The sequence below is a fragment of the Balaenoptera musculus genome, chromosome 4 (genome assembly GCF_009873245.2).
Source record: "Balaenoptera musculus isolate JJ_BM4_2016_0621 chromosome 4, mBalMus1.pri.v3, whole genome shotgun sequence".
Taxonomy (NCBI): Eukaryota; Metazoa; Chordata; class Mammalia; order Artiodactyla; family Balaenopteridae; genus Balaenoptera; species Balaenoptera musculus.
The window spans coordinates 15,194,920-15,215,592 of NC_045788.1; the positions used below are offsets into that span (position 1 = coordinate 15,194,920).

General features: G+C 44.5%; 2 protein-coding genes across 2 annotated transcripts in view; one reads left to right on the forward strand and one right to left on the reverse strand.

Annotated features, from left to right (window-relative positions):
• The window catches only part of SRPRB (SRP receptor subunit beta), a 31,355-nt gene extending 20,474 nt beyond the window's left edge, over nt 1–10,881 (forward strand). The window contains exons 6-7 of the mRNA XM_036849468.1: nt 930–984; nt 8,911–10,881. Of these exons, the coding sequence (XP_036705363.1) occupies nt 930–984; nt 8,911–9,124 (269 nt within the window). The 3' untranslated portion in view covers nt 9,125–10,881. The remainder of the gene's footprint in view (nt 1–929; nt 985–8,910) is intronic.
• A 3,209-nt stretch (nt 10,882–14,090) lies between these two features.
• RAB6B (RAB6B, member RAS oncogene family) overlaps nt 14,091–20,673 on the reverse strand; it is a 59,641-nt gene continuing 53,058 nt past the window's right edge. The window contains exons 7-8 of the mRNA XM_036851792.1: nt 20,243–20,309; nt 14,091–18,597 (exon numbers count right to left, since the gene is read on the reverse strand). Of these exons, the coding sequence (XP_036707687.1) occupies nt 18,533–18,597; nt 20,243–20,309 (132 nt within the window). The 3' untranslated portion in view covers nt 14,091–18,532. The remainder of the gene's footprint in view (nt 18,598–20,242; nt 20,310–20,673) is intronic.

Below are 20,673 nucleotides of genomic sequence, written 5' to 3' on the forward strand. Positions count from 1 at the left end.
AAAACTTTTGTGAAAGAGCTTCTCAATTTTAGGGTCACCAGCTTAATTGTAAGCATTATTGTAATATAAATATTCGTGCAAATATAAAGCTTACTTTGATAATAGAACTACTAGTGATAAAAACCTCTTTAAGCGGGCTTCCCTGGCGGCGGAGTGGATACGAATCTGCCTGCCAATGCAGGGGACACAGGTTTGATCCCTGGTTCAGGAAGGTCCCACATGCTGCGGAGCAACGAAGCCCGTGTGCCACAACTACTGAGCCTGCGCTCTAGAGCCTGCAAGCCACAACTGCTGAGCCTGTGTGCCACAACTACTGAAGCCCGCGGCCTAGAGCCTGTGCTCTGCAACAAGAGAAGCCACCACAATGAGAAGGCCATGCCCCGCAACAAAGAGAAGCCACCGCAATGAGAAGCCCACACCCTGCAACAAAGAGTAGCCCCTGCTCGCTGCAGGTAGAGAAAGCCCGCGTGCAGCAACAAAACCCAACACAGCCAAAAATAAATAAATAAAATACGAATAAAAATAAATTTAAAAAAAAAACTCTTTAAAAAAATGGTGGGGTTGGTGGGAGGGATAAATTGGGAGTTTGGGACTGACATATACTCATTACTATATTTAAAATAGATAACCAACAAGGACCTACTGTATCGCACAGGGAACTCTGCTCAATATTCTGGAATAACCTAAATGGGAAAAGAATTTGAAAAAGAATAGGTATATGTGTATGTGTAACTGGATTACTTTGCTGTACACCTGAAACTAACACAACATTGTAAATCAACTATAATCCAATGTAACATAAAAATTTTTTTAAAATGGTGGGGCAAAGAAACGTACTGGTTTAAATAGGAATTTTCCATATGTGCAAGAAGTCTTGGGAAAAGACCCCTTCTGCTTTAAACAACAGCGGTGTCTTTATTTCTTTACAGACATTACAATGGCAAAATCAGCAAAGTTAATTCAGCAGCAGCTTGAAAAAGAAATGTAAGTAAGAATAAGTCGTATTGGTTAACTGTATTTCTTAACACTTAGGAAATATGTATATATTGCTTAAGGTCTTTGGTTTTGTATGGTTATCACAATTAGCCTGAAGATTGGTGTGAAATATACTTGTTAAATAATTGACAACAGAATTAATGGAACTGTAAAAAGTATTAATGGGATGTTTTTAGATATTTAAAATTTTCGTGGAAAGAAAATCTCAGGTTTATTGAGACTACAGCTCAATTTGTTTTCCCACTGTTTCTAGACCTAGTTTATAGTAGATATGAAAGGATTTAAAAACTAAATTTGAAAGCCATGGAAATTTTTGTTGACAGAACAAGAAAGGAACACTTCAGAAGAATATAAAAATCTATGATACTATTTTGTAGTTTGTTTTTTGTTTTCAAGCTATGTGGCGATATCATTTAGCTTGATTTTAGTGTTTAAAAATTTGTGAATTGAGCTATAAGCTTTTGAATTTTAAGGAATCTAGCATGTCTCTGTGTTCTGCTGATTTGTAAGAGTTAGCTAACAGGTTGCTTACATAAGAGATACAATCAACATTATAATAGAGCAAGTTATGTTTTCATATTGCTGTTATGTAAGGATATTTTTAATAAAAGAATCTGATGAGGAAAAATTGTACAAATTCAACTTTTAGTAAATGTTTTCCCATTACCATTTACATACTCCTTTGCTCATTTAACAAGCACCTATAATTTGTCTAACATATGCCATGACCTGCTCTAGGATGTGGCTATAAGAAGTATGATGTTGTTCCTGTACTCAGGAGCTTAGAGTCTAGTAGAATATGGTTTGCTTCAGGGGTTGACAAACTCCTGCCAGCAAAGGAGAGCAAAGAGTGGTTTTGCATTTTTATAGGACAGGTAAGAAAAGTAGAAAAATATGTGGCAGAGACTAAATATCACCCACAAGCCCAAAATATCTAATTTATGGCTCTTTACAGAAAAATTTTACCAGCCCTGGTCTGTCATTTTCTGTGATTTCTTTGTTTTTTTGTTTATTTTTTTTCAATTGAGAATGATATATTCAATCCCATGTGCTTTAAACTTTTTAATGTATAATAGAAGAAAAGTTAGCCATTCAGTCAGATTTATCAAAGACATCATGCGTTCAAATTGAATATCAAAAGAAAATTTTAACCCCTTTATTGAGGTATAATTGATATGTAAAAAGCTGTGCATATTTAATGTATACAACTCAATTTGGGGATAAGCATACACCTGTGAAACCATCATCACCATCCAGGCCATAAAAATATCCATTACTTCCCAGAGTTTCTTCCTACGTACTTTATTATTTGTGTGTGTATGTATTTCATGAGAACACTTAACATAAGATCTACCCTATTAGCAAATTTTAAGTGTACAGTGAATACTATGCTATATAGTAGATCTCTAGCACTTACTTATTTGCATAACTGAAACTTTATACCCTTTGACCATCATCTCTCCATTTCCCCCTGCCCCCCACCTTGGAGACCAGCATTCTACTCTTTGCTTCCATATGTTTGACTGTTTTAGATTCCACATATAAGTGTAATTAATCATAATGGTAGTTGTCTTAACTCTGTCTGTTTATGTTATTTCACTTAGCATAATGTTCTCTAGGTCCATCCATGTTGTTGCAAATGGTAGGAATTTCTTCTGCAGGGCTAAATAATATTCCATTGTATATACGTTCCACATTTTCTTTATCTGTTCATCCTTCGAGGGACATTTAGGTTGCTTCCATGTATTGGCTATTGTTAATAATGCTGCAATGAACATGGAAGGCATGTACCTCTCCGAGATCCTGATTTCAATTCCTTCGGATAACTACCCAGAAGTGGAATTGCTGATTCATATGGTAGTAGTTCTGTTTGTAATTTTTTGAGGAATCTCAGTGCTGTTTTCTGTAATAGCTATACCAATTTACATACCCACCAACAATGTACCAAGGTTCCCTTTTCTCCATATCTTTACCAACACTTACCTTTTTTTTTCTAATGTTAGTAATTCTGTCAGGTGTGAAGTGACATCTCATTGTGGTTTTGATTTGCATTTCCCTGATGAATAGTGATGTTTAGCATCTTTTCATGTACTTGTTGACTATTTGTATGTCCTCTATGTCTGTTCAGGTCCTTTGCCCATTTTTTAAATTGGATTATTTGGGTTTTTTGTTACTGGGTTGTATGTTTGTGGACAGATCCAAAAACATATTGCTAAATCCCATATTTTGGATAGTAACCCTTATCAGATATATGGTTTGCAAATATTTTCCCCCATTCCATAGGTTATCTTTTCATTTTGTTGATTCTTTCCTTTGCCGTGCACAAGCTTTTTAGTTTGATATAATCACACTTGTTTATGTTTGCTTTGTTACTTGCTTTTGGTCTCATATCTTAAAACTAATTTCCACAACACCAATGTCAGTGAGCATTTTCTTCTTGGATTTTTATGGTTTCATGTCTTATATTTAAGTCTTTAATCCACTTTGAGTTGATTTTGTGTACAGTATAACATACACAGTTTCATTCTTTTGCACGTAGATATCCAGTTTTCCCAGCACCGTTTATTGAAGAGACTATCCTTTTCCTATTGTATACTCTTGTCATCCTTGTTGAAGATTAGTTGACTGTATATGCATGGGTTTGTGCTGGGCTCTCTATTCTATTCCATTGATCTATATGTCTTTATAGTACCATATTGTTTTGATTACTATAGGTTTGCAATATAATTTGAAATCTGGAAGTGTGATGCTATTGTTCTTACTCAGGATTACTTTGAGTATTATAGTTCTTTTGTGGTTCCATATGAATTCTAGCATTGTTTCTTCTATTTCTGTGAAAAATTCCATTGGAATATTGATTGAGATTCCATTAAATTTATAGATGGACATTTTTTTGTTTGCATCGGGTCTTAGTTGCGGCAGGTGGGATCTTTGTTGCGGCATGTGGGATCTTTTGTTGCAGCCTGCGGGCTTCTCTCTAGTTGTGGCGCGCAGGCTGCAGAGAGTGTGGGCTCTGTAGTTTGCAGCACGTGGGCTCAGTAGTTGTGGTGTGCGGGCTTAGTTGCCCCGCGGCATGTAGGATCTTAGTTCCCTGACCAGAGATTGAATCCACATCCCCTGCATTGGAAGGCGGATTCTTAACCACTAGAACAGCAGGGAAGTCCCCTATAGATGGACATTTTAACAATGTAAATTATTCCAATATATGAACAAGGGGTATTTTTCCATTTGTTTGTGTCTTCAGTTTCTTTCATCACTGTTTTATAGTTTTCAGTGTACAGATCTTTCACCTACTTTGTTAAATTTATGCCTAAGTAATTTATTGTTTTTGATGCTATTATAAATGGAATTGTTTTGTTAATTTATTTTCCTGATAGTTCATTAGTAGTGCATAGAAACAGAACTTGTTTTTGTGTGTTGATTTTGTATCCTGCAATTTTACTGAGTCTATTAGTTCTGGTTTTTGGGGGGTCTTTTATGGTTTTCTATATTTAAGATCAAATGATCTGAAATCAGAGATAATTTTACTTCTTCCTTTCTGATTTTGATGCCTTTTGTTTCTTTTTTGCCTAATTGCTCTGTCTAGGACTTCCAGTACTATGTTGAATAGAATTGGCAAGAGTAGGCATCCTTATCTTGTTCCTAATCTTAGAGGAAAAGCTTTTAGCTTTCACCATTGAGTATGATGTTATCTGTGGGCTTGTCATATATGACACTTGTTATTTTGAGGTACATACAACTATTTTGTTGAGTTTTTATCATGAAAGGATGTTGAATTTTGTCATATGCTTTTTCTGAATCTATTGAGATGATCATAAGATTTTTATCCTTCATCCTGTTAATGTGATGTATCCCCTTTATTTATTTAGGTTCTCTGATGTTGGGTGCATATATATATGTATATATACACAATTATTTTATCCTCTTGATGAATTGGCCCCTTTATTATTATATGATAACCTTCTTTGTCTCTTGTGACAATTTTTGACTTGGTCTATTTTGTTGATATTTATGTATTCAGCCCTACTCTCTTTTGTTTATCATTTGTATAGAATATGTTTTTCTGTCCCTTTACTTTGAACCTTAAATCGAGAGTGCATCTCTTAGAGATAGCATGTAGTTCAAGCTTGTTTTTTTATCCATTCATCCACTCTGTTTTGATTGGTAATTTAAACCATTTACATTTAAAGTAATTATTGATAGGTAAGAACTTACTCTGTTTTGTCGATTGTTTTCTGACTGTTTCATAGTTCCTTTGTCTCCTCTCTTCCTTTGTAATTTGATGATTTCTTTTGTATTGTTATGCTTTGACTTTTTCCTCCTTATTTTGTGTGTCTACTACAGGTGTTTTCTTTGTGACTGTCATGGCTTATATAAAACATCTTATAATACTGACAGTCTAATTTAAGCTGATAACAACTTTGTATACAAAAATTTGTATACATTAACTTCTCCTTCCCCCACATTTTATGTTACTGATGTCACAATTTACATCTTTTTATATTGTGTATCCATTAATAAATTATTGTAGTCATAATTATTTTTATTACTTTTGTCTTTAGCTTTTATGCTAGAGTTAAAAATGATTTATGTATCACCATTACAATACTAGACTATTCTAAATTTTAGTATGTTCTTACTGTTAGAGTGAGTTTTATACTTTCATATGTTTTCATGTTCTTGATTAGTTTTATTTCACCTTGAAGAACTCCTTTTAACATTTCTTATAAGGCAGGACTAGTAGTGATGAACTGCAGCTTTTGTGTGTTTGGGAAAGCTTTTATCTGAAGGACAGTTTTGCTGGGTATAGTATTCTTGGATGGCAGTTATTTTTCTTTCAGCATTTTGAATATATCATCCCACTCTCCACTGGCCTGCAAGGTTTCTGCTATGAGATCCACTTTTAGTCTTATGGATTTTCCCTTGTTTGTGACAGTTGGCCTTTCTCTTAATGCTTTCAACATTCTCTCTGTCTTTTGACTTTTGTCAGTTTGATTATAATGTGTCTCATTAAAGCTCTCTTTATGTTTAATCCATTTGGGGTTTAGGGCTTAGTGGATCTGGATGTTCATTTCCCCTCCCCAGATTTGGGGGTTTTCTATCATTATTTTTTTTAATAAGCTTTCTGATTCTTTGTCTTTATCTGCTCTTTCTGAGACTTCCATAATGCATATATCGGTTCCTTTTATGATGTCCCATAAGACTTTCTTCACTCTTTTTCGCTTTTTCTTTTTGTTTTTCACACAGAGTAATTTCAAATTACCTGTGTTCAAGCTCTCTGATTCTTTGTTCTGCTTGATTGAGTCTGCTGTTGAATTTTCACATCCATTCATTGTGTTCTTCAGCTCCAGAATTTTTGTTTTTCATGGTTTCTATATCTTTGTTGACTTTCTGATTTTGTTCACTTATTCTTTCCCTCATTTTGTTGAGTTGTCTGTGTTCTTTTGTAGCTTATGGGACTTTCAGATGATTATTTTGAATTCTTTGCCAGGTACTTTGTAGATCTCCATTTCTTAGGGTCAGTTATTGCTGCTTATCTTGTTCCTTTGGGTGGTGTCATGTGTCCCTGATTTTTCATGATCCTGTGTCCTTATTTTGGTGTCTGCACATTTGAAAAAGTAATCACTCCTTCTAGTCTTTATAGACTAACTTTGTCAGAGAAAGCACTTTTCTAGTCAGTCCAGCCAGAGATTCTGGGTGGGCTTGCTGCTGGAGTCCCTAGGCAGGTTGGCCTTACTTCTGGGTTTGTGGGTGCGTGGGCCTACTGCCTGGGTCCATGGAAGCTGGCCTGGAAACTGAATCTGTCATGGCTGGCCAGGTACCTGTGTCTACTGGGGCTGGCCAGGAGCTAGGTTCCATGACACAGTAGGCGCTCACTTCACTCTCCTTCCTCCGTGTGAATCATATCTCTCCATGCTGCATTGTTCAGGCTTGCAGGAGCAGTAACATGGGTAATGTGGGACTGTCCTTTCTACCCTCTTCAATGCATCTTTTCTTATTTCTGTGTTATACCCAGGTGCTGTAATCTCTAACCTGGATTTCTTACCTTTCATGAAGGTATTCTTCTGTGTGGATGGTTATTCAAATTGATGTTTCTGTGAGAGGACTTGAGCTGAAAACTCCCATTCTGCCATCTTGCTGGTGTCACTCTCAGTGGTTTCTGTCCTTTCTGAAATTGCATGTTCATCACCTCTTCTCCTATTCTTGATGTTCACTCTTTTGAGACTGCATATTGCTTGTCATTAAGCTAAAAAAATTGGAATTAGCTGATTTGTTTTTCTAAAATTTCTGTTGCAATTGTTGAGAATTATCTTTTGGACAAAAACAGTCATAATATTTGTATATCCATTTTTTAAACAGCAATAGTCCAAGTCTTCCCATGTTTAAAACACGTTTTCCTTAGTCCATTTGTTTTTCACTCTAAAGGGCCATAGAAAAACAATACAGAAAGAAATGCTGTATTATACGGCAGTAAAATAAAATGTTAAAAAGTTATAAAGGGGGCTTCCCTGGTGGCGCAGTGGTTAAGAATCCCCCTGCCAATGCAGGGAACACGGGTTCGAGCCCCGGTCCGGGAAGATCCAACATGCTGCAGAGCAACTAAGCCCCTGTGCCACAACTACTGAGCCTGCGCTCTAGAGCTCGCGAGCCACAACTACTGAGCCCGTGCACCTAGAGCCCATGCTCCGCGACAAAAGAAGCCACCGCAATGAGAAGCCTGTGCACCACAACGAAGAGCAGTCCCCACTCACCGCAACTAAAGAAAGCCCATGTGCAGCAACGAACCCAACACAGCCATTAAAAAAAAAAAGTTATGAAGGTTAATATCAGTTAAATTAGGAGTCTAAATTTAGTTTAATCCTGTGTTTATGAGAATTAGGCCTTATCAGCTTTGAAGCATTTCATAGTCTTCTGAATCACAAGATTTACTATATTTACATGGCCTTATGGCAAGAGCTGAATATGATGTTTGTCTTTTTTTCCTTTTGAGTTGTTTTTTTAATTGTAAAATATATTACATGTAAAAGAGTATATGTGACACATATATTGAGTTTAAAGAATAGTAAAGTGAATACCCATGGACCCACCACTTTGCTTAGAAGGCCCTATGTGCTCCTCCCCAAATGCTTTTCCCTGTATTAATTATTTGTTTTTAAAATACATTTTCCATATATGTGTGTCTTTCTAAACAAGGTATTTAGTTTTCCTGTGGATTCTTCACTAGTTTTCATGAAATCTTACAGCACCAAGAAATGCTTTATTCTGTAAGAAAGCAGATTGTCAGCCTGTATTCCTCTGCTTCTGGACAGCAGAAAGGGGGAGAGAAGTAGACAAATGAGCCTTGCTTTTGCAATTCTTATTAGGGCCAGCAGGTGGCAGTTAAGTGACTTAAATTGGGAAAGTGTTAGTGGTTAAAGAGATTGGAGAATAGTAATTGTACCCAAACTGGATATGAGAGTCTGCAGTTTGTGGATTTCTAAGCTCTGTATCCAGATAGACTCAAGGTAAATATAAATACCCTATCTACCCACACTTCACTTTCAGAAACTTTTCAGAAAGGTTTTAGAATACTTATAGCGGGTAATTTAAACCTATATCTTAAAATGGCATCATGCAGGAAATCCTAGGAGAAGGGGGCACTGAACTGGAAGAAGGTTGGTGTGACCTTGGTTCATTACTGACCTCCTGTCATCTGGCCATGTTAGGTTGGATCCGTATCCTGTCTGTCCAAGAGAGTGACCTATAAATGCAAATATTCAACAATCCTAATAGCATAATTGACAGTTTTATGATGAAGTACTTAAATGAGTGTTGAAATATTTAGGAATTAATATGACTTCCTAAAGGCCTTTAATTGTTATATAAAAATTAAGCTCTTTTTGCTTCCTGACTCATTTTCCTTTTGTCTCACAGCAATACTTTACGAGTCACCCGTTCTGCTGCCCCCAGCATACTGGACAGTTCCAGCACTGCCACTGCTCAGTTGGGAAAGAAAGGCAAAGAATTTGAATTCTCACAGTTGCCCCTCAAAGTGGAGTTCCTGGAGTGCAGTGCCAAGGGCGGAAGAGGGGACACTGGCTCTGCTGACATCCAGGACTTGGAGAAGTGGCTGGCTAAAATCGCCTGAGGGCCAGATCCAAACACAAGATGCGAATGTGTGTGTGTGTGACTGACAGTTTTGGAAAAGGATGTGGTAGTCTGGAGTTGATAAAGAAGGGGTACAAATATAGTTAGCAACTTTTCCTTGTTCTGGAAACAAATTATTGTTGAAACCAGTGTGGAAGTTTTTAAGTTCAGTTCTCCCTTATTGCTTTGAAGCTAGTTAGTTTGATTTGATTCGTGTCTTCCCTTTTCAAAGTGTATGTAAGGTCCCTTTAGCATATGCTTGATGTAAGGTCAAGGTCTAACAAGCCGACCTCACGTAGAGAGGATATTATCTTGAGAATATAATATCATCTAAAATGTTTTCTTGTCCTCTGCTTCTGTGCTTTGGTCTCTTTTTCCTGGAAACAAACCTGCCTGTGTATGGAACTGGGTGATTTCCAATTGCCTTTGACATTCATGGGCAGTACATCATCTAGTCCTCTGTGAATTTTCAGATTTGTAGATGCAATTACAATATCGTCTCCGACATGTGAAGGAAGGTTGAAAACAGCAGGGCTGTGTTGACAGTGGTCTGTTCTTCATCAGCTCAGTGACTTGTCCACACTCCAGCCTCATAGCACTTAGGTTTCAAAAACATATTGTGAACCCTAGGAGTCGTCCCCAGGTGATAGAACTATAAGTGCTAAATCCCCAAATGCCACTGAAATGTACACTAGAAATGTACATTCTAGTGGTTTCCCTTAACTGGGGAATATATGGAGATTTAGAAGCTATTCTGGTTTTCTGGATGCATGAGTACTCCTGGGCTATCTTCATGTGCTGTTTGATGAGCTCCTATTTTGTACTGTCAGCTTGAATGCTGTGGAACAAATACAAAATGAAAAAAGTTCTCTGTAGATTTTTAAAGTGCATATTCACTGATGGTTTAAAAAAAATGGCGTTTTCAAAGTGATGTTCTTTGCTGTCTTCTTAAATGTATGGCTTTTATAAATGATTAATACATTTCTTGGTAAACAAAACAGCCTGTCTAGCTTAAAGCACTTAAATAGAGTGGTAGAGTAGGTACAAGTGGGAGCACGTTTTAGGATTCAGGCCCAACTCCAAGTTTCCAGGGCCTAATGATTGCAGTGTACATAAGAACAAACTCTTCAATCCCTACCTCACACACTCAGGGACAAGCCAACTAAAGCCTCAAAGGAGACAAGGGTGGCTGTGGATAAGTGAGACACTAATCGCAGAGCAGTGCGGGAAGAGCAGTAACAGGAGAGGCGCAGGGTGCTCCAGGAGTGTGCAGTGGGGCGCCTAACCCAGTCTTGAGGGATGGGGAGAGGCAAAGGAGAAAAGCATGGAGCTGATGACGTACAGTGAGTGTGGCCCCCACGTACATACACTACGGCCCAGGCCTCTGCCTGCTGTCTCCCCTTCCTGTGTGTCACTCTGGCTCCGAGTGAGGGGACCCCAGGGCCCCTCCTCCCCTGCCCGCACACCCTGCATGGCACCTGGCTTGCTGGAGTATGAAATAAACCCAGGCTCACGTGGAGAAGACGTTAAGAGTCTGACCGTGGCAGGTTTCTTATTGGGAAGCCTTACTGCTGCTAATGTTATTACTGTCTTTTGGACTCTTTCTTGCCCTTTCCTTATTAGCCGAGTAGTAATTTAAGGAAGTGGGTAAGATCAATGAACCAGAAGCCCAAAGGGAATGTGATGAATGTGACATGTTCACATAATCATAGGTAATGCTCACCTGAATAAACATCAATGGCTTGATGCTTCCGTTAAGAGGCATGTGTGTTTTCTCAGCTTTTTTGTTGTTTTTTCTGGTAATAAACTGTTTTACTTTACTGGAGGAAGCAATACGCAGAACAAGTGACTTGAAGAATGGGAGCAAGGTTGAATTTTATTCAAGACCTAAAGATGGTCTTTTGAAAAAGGAAAGTTATGTCTCAAACAGTGATTCTCAGATGTTAGTGTGCATCAGAATTAACTGATGCTTGTTAAATAGCTCACCTGAGGACCCTGCTTCTGAACATTCAATTCAGCAGTAGATCGGGTGTGGTCTCAGGAATCTGCATGCTTAACATGACCTCTACCAAGCACCTGGGGCTCCTGGGAGCACCCTCACAGGTGATGTGGCCTCCTGTAGTATCATGTGTGCCTTTAGTGTTTTTCGTTTCTAAGTTCTTTGGGCCACAAGCCCTGTGTAGTTTTGCTCACAGGATGAAGGAAGCAGGCAGGTCGCATAGTCCCATCCTGCTTCCTAACCCTGTGCCACAGTCATCCCACCCTTGTGGGTCTGGGCCAGGGTGAGGTCATGGTGACTAGTCCTTGGGAGCTTGGAAGGGTTTTCAATGGGAGGTCAAATTATTTTCTTGTGGCACTGAACCCGTTCAGCCAAAGTAGGCCCATTTCTTCATGGGATGGGAGGCAAGTATGGCCAGAGTGGAAAGAGGGATGTCAGGTCACGGGGACCAGCAGACTAGGCATGACTGTATGTCACAGGTGAGACAGTTGTGGCTTGAATCACCTCCTTGGGAACATGGCAGTGTCTGAGCCACTGCATGTTGGGGCCACTGAGACCTGCTCCCAGGGCAGCTGCCACCTGACGTGAATGGCCCTGTGCCCTGCGAGTGGGGAGGGGCAGGCGTGGTGCGGTGCCGGTATGGAGACAACTGACGAGCAAGCCCTGGGCACTCACTGTCCTGGTACATACCACCCGCTTCCAGAATGGGGTCTCCGTGGGTACGGAGCACACCCGCAGACCAAGGCCGCCTGTTTCTTCCAGCTCTTTCAACACTTTCCGAGCATTTTGGTGCCTTTGTAGCCCCTCTGCTGCCAGGTGCCTGACGGTTTGCTGGGATCTTAGCTCCTGACCAACAACAGCTGCTGTTGCTGGGGAGTCCCTGAGGTCTGCTCCTTGTATTTCCCCCACGCCCTCTGTCTCAGCGCCCCTGGGATTCCGGTGGTCCTGCTGTGTGCAAGGCACTGGGCTGTGTTCTGTTGGTTTGAGATCATTTCAGCCAGAATGGTATGCTTTTTTTTTTTCTTTTTTAAGGTTTGAATTTAGAATGGAATTATCAAAGCTTCAATTGGTTATGCCCATTCTCACGTAAAGGTGCATTAGCAGCAGTTTAGATGCTAACCTCTTCTATTTCAGCCCTTCAATTACTTAAAGGAAGGTGGTTGGTTACCTCACCTGACATCTGCACAGGCAGGTAGTCCCACTTCCTTTTTCAACTACGAAGCCCTAAACTGTTGACTACTCACAAGAGCCGTGTATGGCGTTTATCCATTCGGAAAACGCCAGGCACCGTACCCAGCTCTGGGAATACCAAGTATGGCACAGTTGCTGCTTTTATGGGCATATGGTCACTTTCTGAGGTGAAGAAATGTGCCCTTTCAATGCGGCCCCTGCTCTCCCCTCATTAGCATGGGCTTCATCTTAGCTGCACTGAACCCCGCCCCCCCACCCCCCCCCACCCCGCACTGCACGGGGCCCCAAGGTCAACTGCCTCAGGGCTGCCCTCACCTTCACCCTTTCTCTGCTGCTGCACCACCCTTGCAGCCCCAACATGACCTGTGTCTCAGTGTCTCCTGCGATCCCAGCGTCCTCCCTGTGGTCCTGTCGTGGGTGAGGCACTTGTTCTTTTGACTTAAGAGCTTTTTGTTTCAACTAAAATATGCTTTTAAAAAAAATTTGCAGTTAGCACAGGATTATCAAAGCTCCTGTCTGCACCCTTGGTCACTGGACAGCAAAACACAGCTACAGTGATAGGGAAAGCCACCTTGAGTGACATCCCTTGATAGCAAGCAGGGCACTCCAGGTAGGACATTCACCACAACCCTAATCTTCACATTCACGTTTGGGGAAGCCCAGCAGTGCCTCCTTCACCCGCGGGGGAAGGGGCTGCTGGACGTCTGTGTAAGCACCATGCTCAGAGAGATGACCCACTCCCCTTCCTGTCTGCAGTCATGTGGCCCTGAACACCACAGCCTTGGGGAACGACTGCTTGTCTAGAACAGCTTTACTCTGGCTTTGATCTGGTCTGTGCAAGCACGTGCACTTCGGCTCTAAGGCCTCTGCCCCCTGACAGGCCCTGTACCTCCTCTACCTTACCATTTATACCTGGCAGCCAGGAAAGTTAGGCTCAGTGGGCAGGGACACCTATTTCCTGTCCCTCCTAATCAGAGATGGCTTCCTTGAGGTGGCAGATTGGAGGGTGTTCCAGAAACTTTAGTACCTTTAAAGGGGAAAGATAATTAGTGAAGTTGAACTTGAGGAAGAATAAGACCTGGTGAACTTGGCTTTCCCTATAGCCCCAGGATTCCCAGCATTCTCAGACCAGGGCAATTCTGGGCCTAATCTTGGCCTTTGTGTCCTCTTTGGATTGGTCCTACCACTCTCCTGGCCTTCAGGGCATTTTTTAGTCTGGAGGTGACTGAGACCTGAAGGGCCGTCTCAGGGAGGTTCTCTGATTGGTGTGGGGTGACACTGGAGGGGTACGAGGCAGCTGAGTGTCATCTGAAAGGTGATTATGGTTCACCTTGAATTCTTGCCTTTAAATGCTTTCTAGAAATCACCGGAAGGGAGATCCAGCCCCTGTACCCACCCTTCCTAACCCTCAGCCATGGCAAGTGGAAAGCAGGGATGACAGGAGGTATCACACAGCCCTGAGTCTCAGTTCTGCCTGGAGTTTCCATCAGCCTTTAGGCAGAATGGAGATTATGGAAGTGAGTGTGGATTTAATCTTATTAGTGTGTCCTGCCTTTCCCCCCCTTCTGAATTGGTGGAAAGCCCAGGTGAACAGGAGGGAGAAACAAAGGGCTTTGGATGGTGAACACACCACCGAGACATGAGAGGAGGGTCTTCGTGGAGAATGCACTTGAAGAAATCTGTTTTTCCACACCACACCCCGCTCCCCCCCCACCCATATATGACTGCACCACTTAGAAACATTAGACAAGAGCCTTTGTGTTGAGAATTAGGACAGTTTATTGTTTGATCAACATGCTGAGTCTTCCACATTTTACACAGTTTTATGTAAAGTCAATGTGGCCATTTAAATCTGCTGAGCCAGTGAGAGATGGAAATGCCACCCTCTGTGCTCCTCACGGCCAATCACTTTTATGGGGACGGGTGAGGGGGATGGTGACACACACGTGATACAGGCTGGCCGTCGATGTATGGAGGCTTCGCGCTGGAAGGAAGGTCTGAACCCCACTGCAAGGATAAACCACGCCCTGCCCGGAGCGTCAGCCACACAGGGAGGCGGAAGGTCTGGTGTCCAGGGAGTTTACACACTGAGAGCTCAAGGTTTTGGAACACTGAAACAGTCCATTTCAAACAAAAAGTCCAAAGGGTGCCCTGGTCTGACAATCAGAGTGGACTTGGGGACTGGCCCTTCTTTGCAATGGAGGAGCCTGAAATGTACGTGGGTTCTTTCCTGCCTCACTCAGCTATGCTGGACAGACTTACATCTGAACCAGAGTAGAGATGGCCTGAGGAGCACGCATGCCCAGCCGCCCTGTGTGCCGGTGCACCGTCACATTTGTTACACACAGGTCAGCAACGGATGAAGAGTGGAAACACCTCGGTTCTGACTGCTTCTGGCTTACTGGGTGACCGTAAGCAAGTCACCCTTCTCGGTCTTGATTTTCCTGCCTTGGCATAGGAAGGGTTCTGAGCTCTCCGCCTCGATCAGCTGTAGCCAGGGGACAATGCCTCACATTCTTGGGGGAGAGGTAGTTAGGAAACTAGTGTGCACGGGTTAATGCACAGACACTTCAGCTCAGCTGCCCTTTGTGTGGCTCAGACATACCTCACAGCCCTCGGCTACCTGTTCTCACATCCTGACATCCTCACCGGCCTTCCGCCATGTGAAGGAATGAGGCTGCTCTGCCTGCAGGACACCGAAGCCAGCGGTGCCATTACTGTCACACCTGGTACTTGAGGGCAGGGGCTCCCAGCACTGACTGGCCACCAGGAAGACAGACACATTGCACTCAAGATGTGTTCTGCACCCTTAGCTACCACCATACAACCCTTGTTTCTGTTGCCTGAGACACTTGAACTGATCTGGCCTTTGCTCCTCGAACCTGGGACATTCCAGACCGATTGAGCATGCTGACAGGAAGAGAGTGGTGACAATGACGGCAGGGAGGCCTCTGACTGAGTCAGCACTTGCTCACCTCGGACCACACAGCTGCAGTTCTAGCACTCAAGATGCTGGCGCCACACTTTCACTCTGGCACCTGTGTGCATTCATAAATACGCTTCCTGCTTTTCCCACCGTATGCTCAATTTGTCAGATGCCCACCAAACAGGAGCTTTACTGACAGCTTTTCTTTGAGATTCCTCAAAGTAAAAGAGAGGGCTACAGAAGATGACCCTGCTCTACTCCCAGGTCAGGGCTGCTCTGTGGGGAGAGAGACTGAACCACTGGCTAAACTGAGATCATTTCCTAAAAGGATTCCTCCCCTTTGCCTGGATTCGGCAACGATGGGATACTCTCACTGCGTATGCTGAGGAATTTCATGATATTTTCTTCAAGGGAACCTGATCATTTCATTATTGAACCTTAACTCTGAGACAAGATGCTAGCTACAAGCAAGAGGACAGTGATGGCACCTGCCCAAAACGGGAGCCAAGGAGCCAACACCCTTCTGTGCTGGAGGTCTGGCTGCCCCGACAGACCCAGGAATGAGGGGTGGAGATGAGGCCCGAGGAGGGTGCCCATGGAACGGTGTGGCACCACCAAGATGGGAGGATGAGGGGAGGCAACCGCCCTCACCTGCAGAGGCCCACGGGGCTGGGAGAGCCCGGGCTCAGGAGAGAGGATGTTGTGTACGCACTGGAAAAGGATGGCTCACCGACGCCACATCAAGCCACATTGTATCTACTGCGTCTCTTACTATTCTTCTAGGCTGTGACGGAAAAAAAAAGTGGTGCCTTGGATATGTGTGCACATGAGAAGGGGACTGAGTTTCTACCTTTTTTTACAAGAATGTTTTAAGAAAAAGTACTCTTAGTACCAAGAAAATAAAAATCCACCATCCATTCATTCACTGAGACCCAAAGAGATCCCTGCAAATGGGGCTGTCCCAGGGGCCACAAGCAATGGCCCTCACTGCCAGCCAAGCCGGGTGCTGTCACCTGGACTCCTATGAATTCTCACGAGGTAAGTAAGCACTCTTCCAACAAGCACCACTTGGGGGTGTGCCATGGTGGGGCTACGGGCCCACGTGGGCATGCACACCTGTGCATACAAGTACAGACAGAAACAGTGCACATATTCCCAGGGGCTAGTTTTGCCTGTAGTTAACACATCTATGCAGTATTTTATTGATGGCAAGACAATCACAAGTTTTGGGACAATATATAGTATTTCTTATTTCAACACGTTGCAGTACTTTTGAATTTCCAAAACTGTTATCACAATGCAAGTTCCAACTTGAGAGGAGGAAGAACAAGAATATACATTGAGCACATGGATCTCTGTGAGAATGTGTGTGTGGAAGGTGTATACACAAGTCTATCTCTATATATAATTATGTACACACATATAAAAACTCAACACGTGACACTGGAATTACGTTCGTACTTTAGTCTATGCCTTCTGGAAGAGGAGCTCAGTGGGAATCCTGCTTCCTCTTTTCTTCACTCGAAGATACACTCCTCTCTAAAGATCAGCTCTGACACGCAGTCTCCTTAGCTGAGTGTGTGACAGACCCACTGGACAACTTATCAATGAGTCCTGCCAGTTCCTGCTGCACTTACAGGCTGCCAGTTTGGATTAGTTTCTGAGAAGTTCCAAATTCATTGCAATAACTTGTCAGAGCCCCGCTTTATGGAGGAATTTACCCCCTACCACACCCCGGACGGTCATTTAGCTCGTCTATGACAAGCCCAATAGCGGCCTGGAGGAAGAGTCAGTGCCGGCTTGGAGGGCAGGGCTTACCGATTTTGGCCAGAGTGGCTGCCCACTGCCTGGCTTTATGCCAGCTCAGGAGTGGTGAGTCTGGGTCTATTTGGAACGCTGGCCAAACAGGCTACATCACTTAGTGAAAGAGAGAGTTCTCTTCAGAGATTTGACAGATAGGTCCTCAGGTCTAAGTCCTCTCAGAAATGAGTCAAACATGGCAAGGACGTCTCTCTCTGGGAAGCCTTCTGGGGACCCCACTTCAGCCCTACCCTCAGGCAAGCAGAGTGCTGCTACAATATCTGCAAAGGTCTGTGCACAAAGATTTCAACTGCACTGTGCCGGAGTGGCAGAAACACGTCAAGAAGTCAGCTTTTGCAGAACAGCATCAACAGTATTAGCAACCAAGGACTGGCAAACATGCATCTTCCAGGTGGCAGTTCTGCAGACCCTCCCTTCCCCAATCACAGACGGGCCAATACTGTGTGATACAGGCTCCAGCTTTCCTGGCATCCAAGGAGGAGGGCCTCAGGGGGCACACACTGAGATTCCGTTTGCCCTTCCCTTCCCTGCAACCCAGATGCGTGTGCTGATTGCCGGACAGGTTGGCTAAAACATTTTCAGAACTACACATGGTGCCCCCAGTCTATAACCCAGCCCACAGGTGCCAACAGCACCCCGTCCTTCCTTCCTTCCCATGACCTCTTGTTCTGCCAATCACTAGGCGGACCACAGAGAACGGAAGGTTGCCTGTGGCGAGTGCCCTCTCAAGGCTTTTCAGGGAGGGGGAAAGAGGCAGAAATAATTCCAGTGGGCCTGTGGCTGGGCCCCCTGCAGTTCACAAGGTCTTAATTTCAGCTCGGGGCCGTGGCTGATGCCCCACTCTGGCCATGGAAGAAGGACAGAGTCAGAGCTGCCTCTTCAGAGGCTGTTTCGTTCAATCAGTGTTTGATTTAACCAGGCAGGGCCTGTTTGGTGGACGCTGGTTGGTCTGGGCCAGACAGCCTGGGGATTGGAACCTAATTAAATCGCCCAGTTAATTGTTTAACTTTATTGTATTGGTCTGGGGGTGGGAGGAGAGCAGAGGTGATGAACCGTTCAAAGAGGACAGGAAGGAGGAGGCGTGTGGAAAAGGTTCTCTGTAAGTTTACAAATATACAAAAACAAAAAAAGCACATCTTTCAAATAAAAATGACTACATTTTTATCTGGCAAAAAGTTGTATACACATGGTTTAAATTTTTTTTTTTAATTTTAACAGTTTTTGGCAATCTTAATAAAGTACAATATATTACAACCAAACCAAAAAATAGTTGTTTAAGTAACAGCTGTTAAGAGTGACGTGATCCCTGATGCCCAACCTCCCCCCCCACCCCACCCGACTGCTAGAGACAGAGAGAAAAGAAAAATCCTCCCATCTGGATATGCTCATCTCCCACCCCCCTTAGGAAGCTAACCAATAGGAAGCAACACAGCAAGCGAGTAGTGTCAAAGGAAGCCTGCGGTCAGGCTGCATTAGCAGGAGCAGCCACCCTCGCTGGCCGGAGGCTCCTGGGGTTTGTCCAGCTTGATGTCGATCACTGCAGGGGGCGGGGCTAAGGAAGATGACTCTCTCGGAGGAGCTCCCACCCCCGCTCCGGCCCCGGTGCCCCCTAAGTTGCCCTGCGCAGCCCCTCTGTCCTTCAGCAAACACCCAGGAACTTGCTCTTTTCTTTGCCTGGGTGGGAAGGATACAGGGTCACCAGCTCCCACCCTTCCACCTCTTCCCCGACCCTTCCACACGCATGCCCTCACCAGTATCCGCCAGAAGTAAAACTTGTCCTGGGCTGTGGGACCATCATCTAAACACAGGCCTGACAGACCCTTTCTTAGAAGGCTTCCCGGTGACCAGCCTCGGCCTCGGCCTTGTTACCTATCAGCCCCACCCCAAAGTGCCCAGGAGGTGGAGCCTGCTGGCCGGGCACGGAGCCCACCTTGCAAATTACAGGGCTACGTGGGCCTTGCCCAGGTGGGCACAGCAACCTCGACCCCTCAAGCTCCCGTCAGAACGGGTCGCTTAGACCCTGAGGCTGCTGCTGTGAGAACCCACATCGCTGGGGGAGGGTGTCGGCATAGCCCCGCTCCAGCCCCTTCCACGGGCGCCGTGGGGACTGGGGGCTGGAGGAGCACGGATCGGATCCGCCAGAGGAGCGGGCGCAGAGCGCACAGCCAGCTTGCTCCCTCTGCCCTCACCGGGCTGAAATCCCAGCCAGGCCAGGCCTGGTCACAGCCCTGCACAGAATCGCCCTTCCTGTGGGGCTGGGAGAAGCAGCCCTGCGATGGGACCCGCTGCCCGTGTCCTAGGGAGGTTTTGTGGTCCCTAGGTAAGGACGAGGAGAGGTTCTTCAGAAGTTAAGTGCTATAAAAAGCCATGCTTCCCTTAAAGACTACTTACCACTTTCCCTCCTTACCACTTTTTGGCCACCTGGCCATGGCATATTCTGAGTATGGCTTTGTCCATGACTTTTCCTGAACCCCAATTCCCTAAACCCCAATTTTCTTATGTACATTTTTATATTGTTTTGTGTGTATGTAGTGTATATATACAGAAACACACATTTTTTATAACATGGCAGACTATAAATAAACTAGTAAATAGACAATGAACAACTGCCTTCCTTCCCACTGGGCAAATCAGACCACCTCTCTGAGCCTCAGTTTCAGCTTTTGGGTGTGGCCTGAGTTCTGAGGTGGACGGTGTGAGTGGTCTGCAGACCCTGCCCGCAGAGCAGTGGGGAGGCCCGGGCTGTGCAGGGCAGGCAGGGGAGGAGACACCTGGTGGGGGAGTCGTCTCGCGTAGAGGAGGTTGGGCCATGCTGAAATCATGTCTGACCGCACAGAAATGGAGATTCTACTTGTCCCCATGAAAGACAAATCTGTGTTCGCTGGAAAGAAGGGCACTTACTAGTTCTCACTCCCCACACTGTCACTCCACACACATCCCTCTGGCATTCCCACACTGTTTTGGAAGCTTAGGTGGTTCGAGCTGGATGTGGTCTTAAGGACCTTGGAGTTCAGCCTCACCCCTGTACAGAGGCGGCCCCACAGAACAGCTATCTGCCAGGAAGGCTGGCCTGGAGACCTGGCAAGGGTCTGCCCACTGCTCTAACATGCCACGTGGGTAAATCAATGAATAAATGGTTTCTGCAGCACGTCTTTCACTCACTTGTCAAAGGAAAAGGATACTGCCTTCTTTGCTTTTCTCCTGGACGTTCTCCATTCCAGGCAGAGCCGAGGCCACACGTCGGAAGAGCTGGGGAGAGGGGGAGATGCAGCATGAGCCCCCATCCTTCCCCTCCTGCTCCCGGTGTCTCCACCCTCTGCCTCTTCTCACCCTGACCTCGGGCTCTACTCTCTTTCTGTCCCACTGACTGCACCCTGGACAGCAGGGGCTGCACCTTACTTCTCCCACCTGTGCCCCCAGCACCTCTCATGGCGTTGGGCCCCGGCAGGCCTCTCCCCCAGGCAGGCTGGCCACAGGGTCACGAGGGGCTGAGTGTGGGTCATGGGGATGGCAGGGACCTACCCCGGTGCAGAAAACGATCTAGGTCCTGGGAGACAAGCTTCTGGCCCGCTGCCCATGCAGGGACCTGGTGTGGGGAAGGGACTTTCGATCT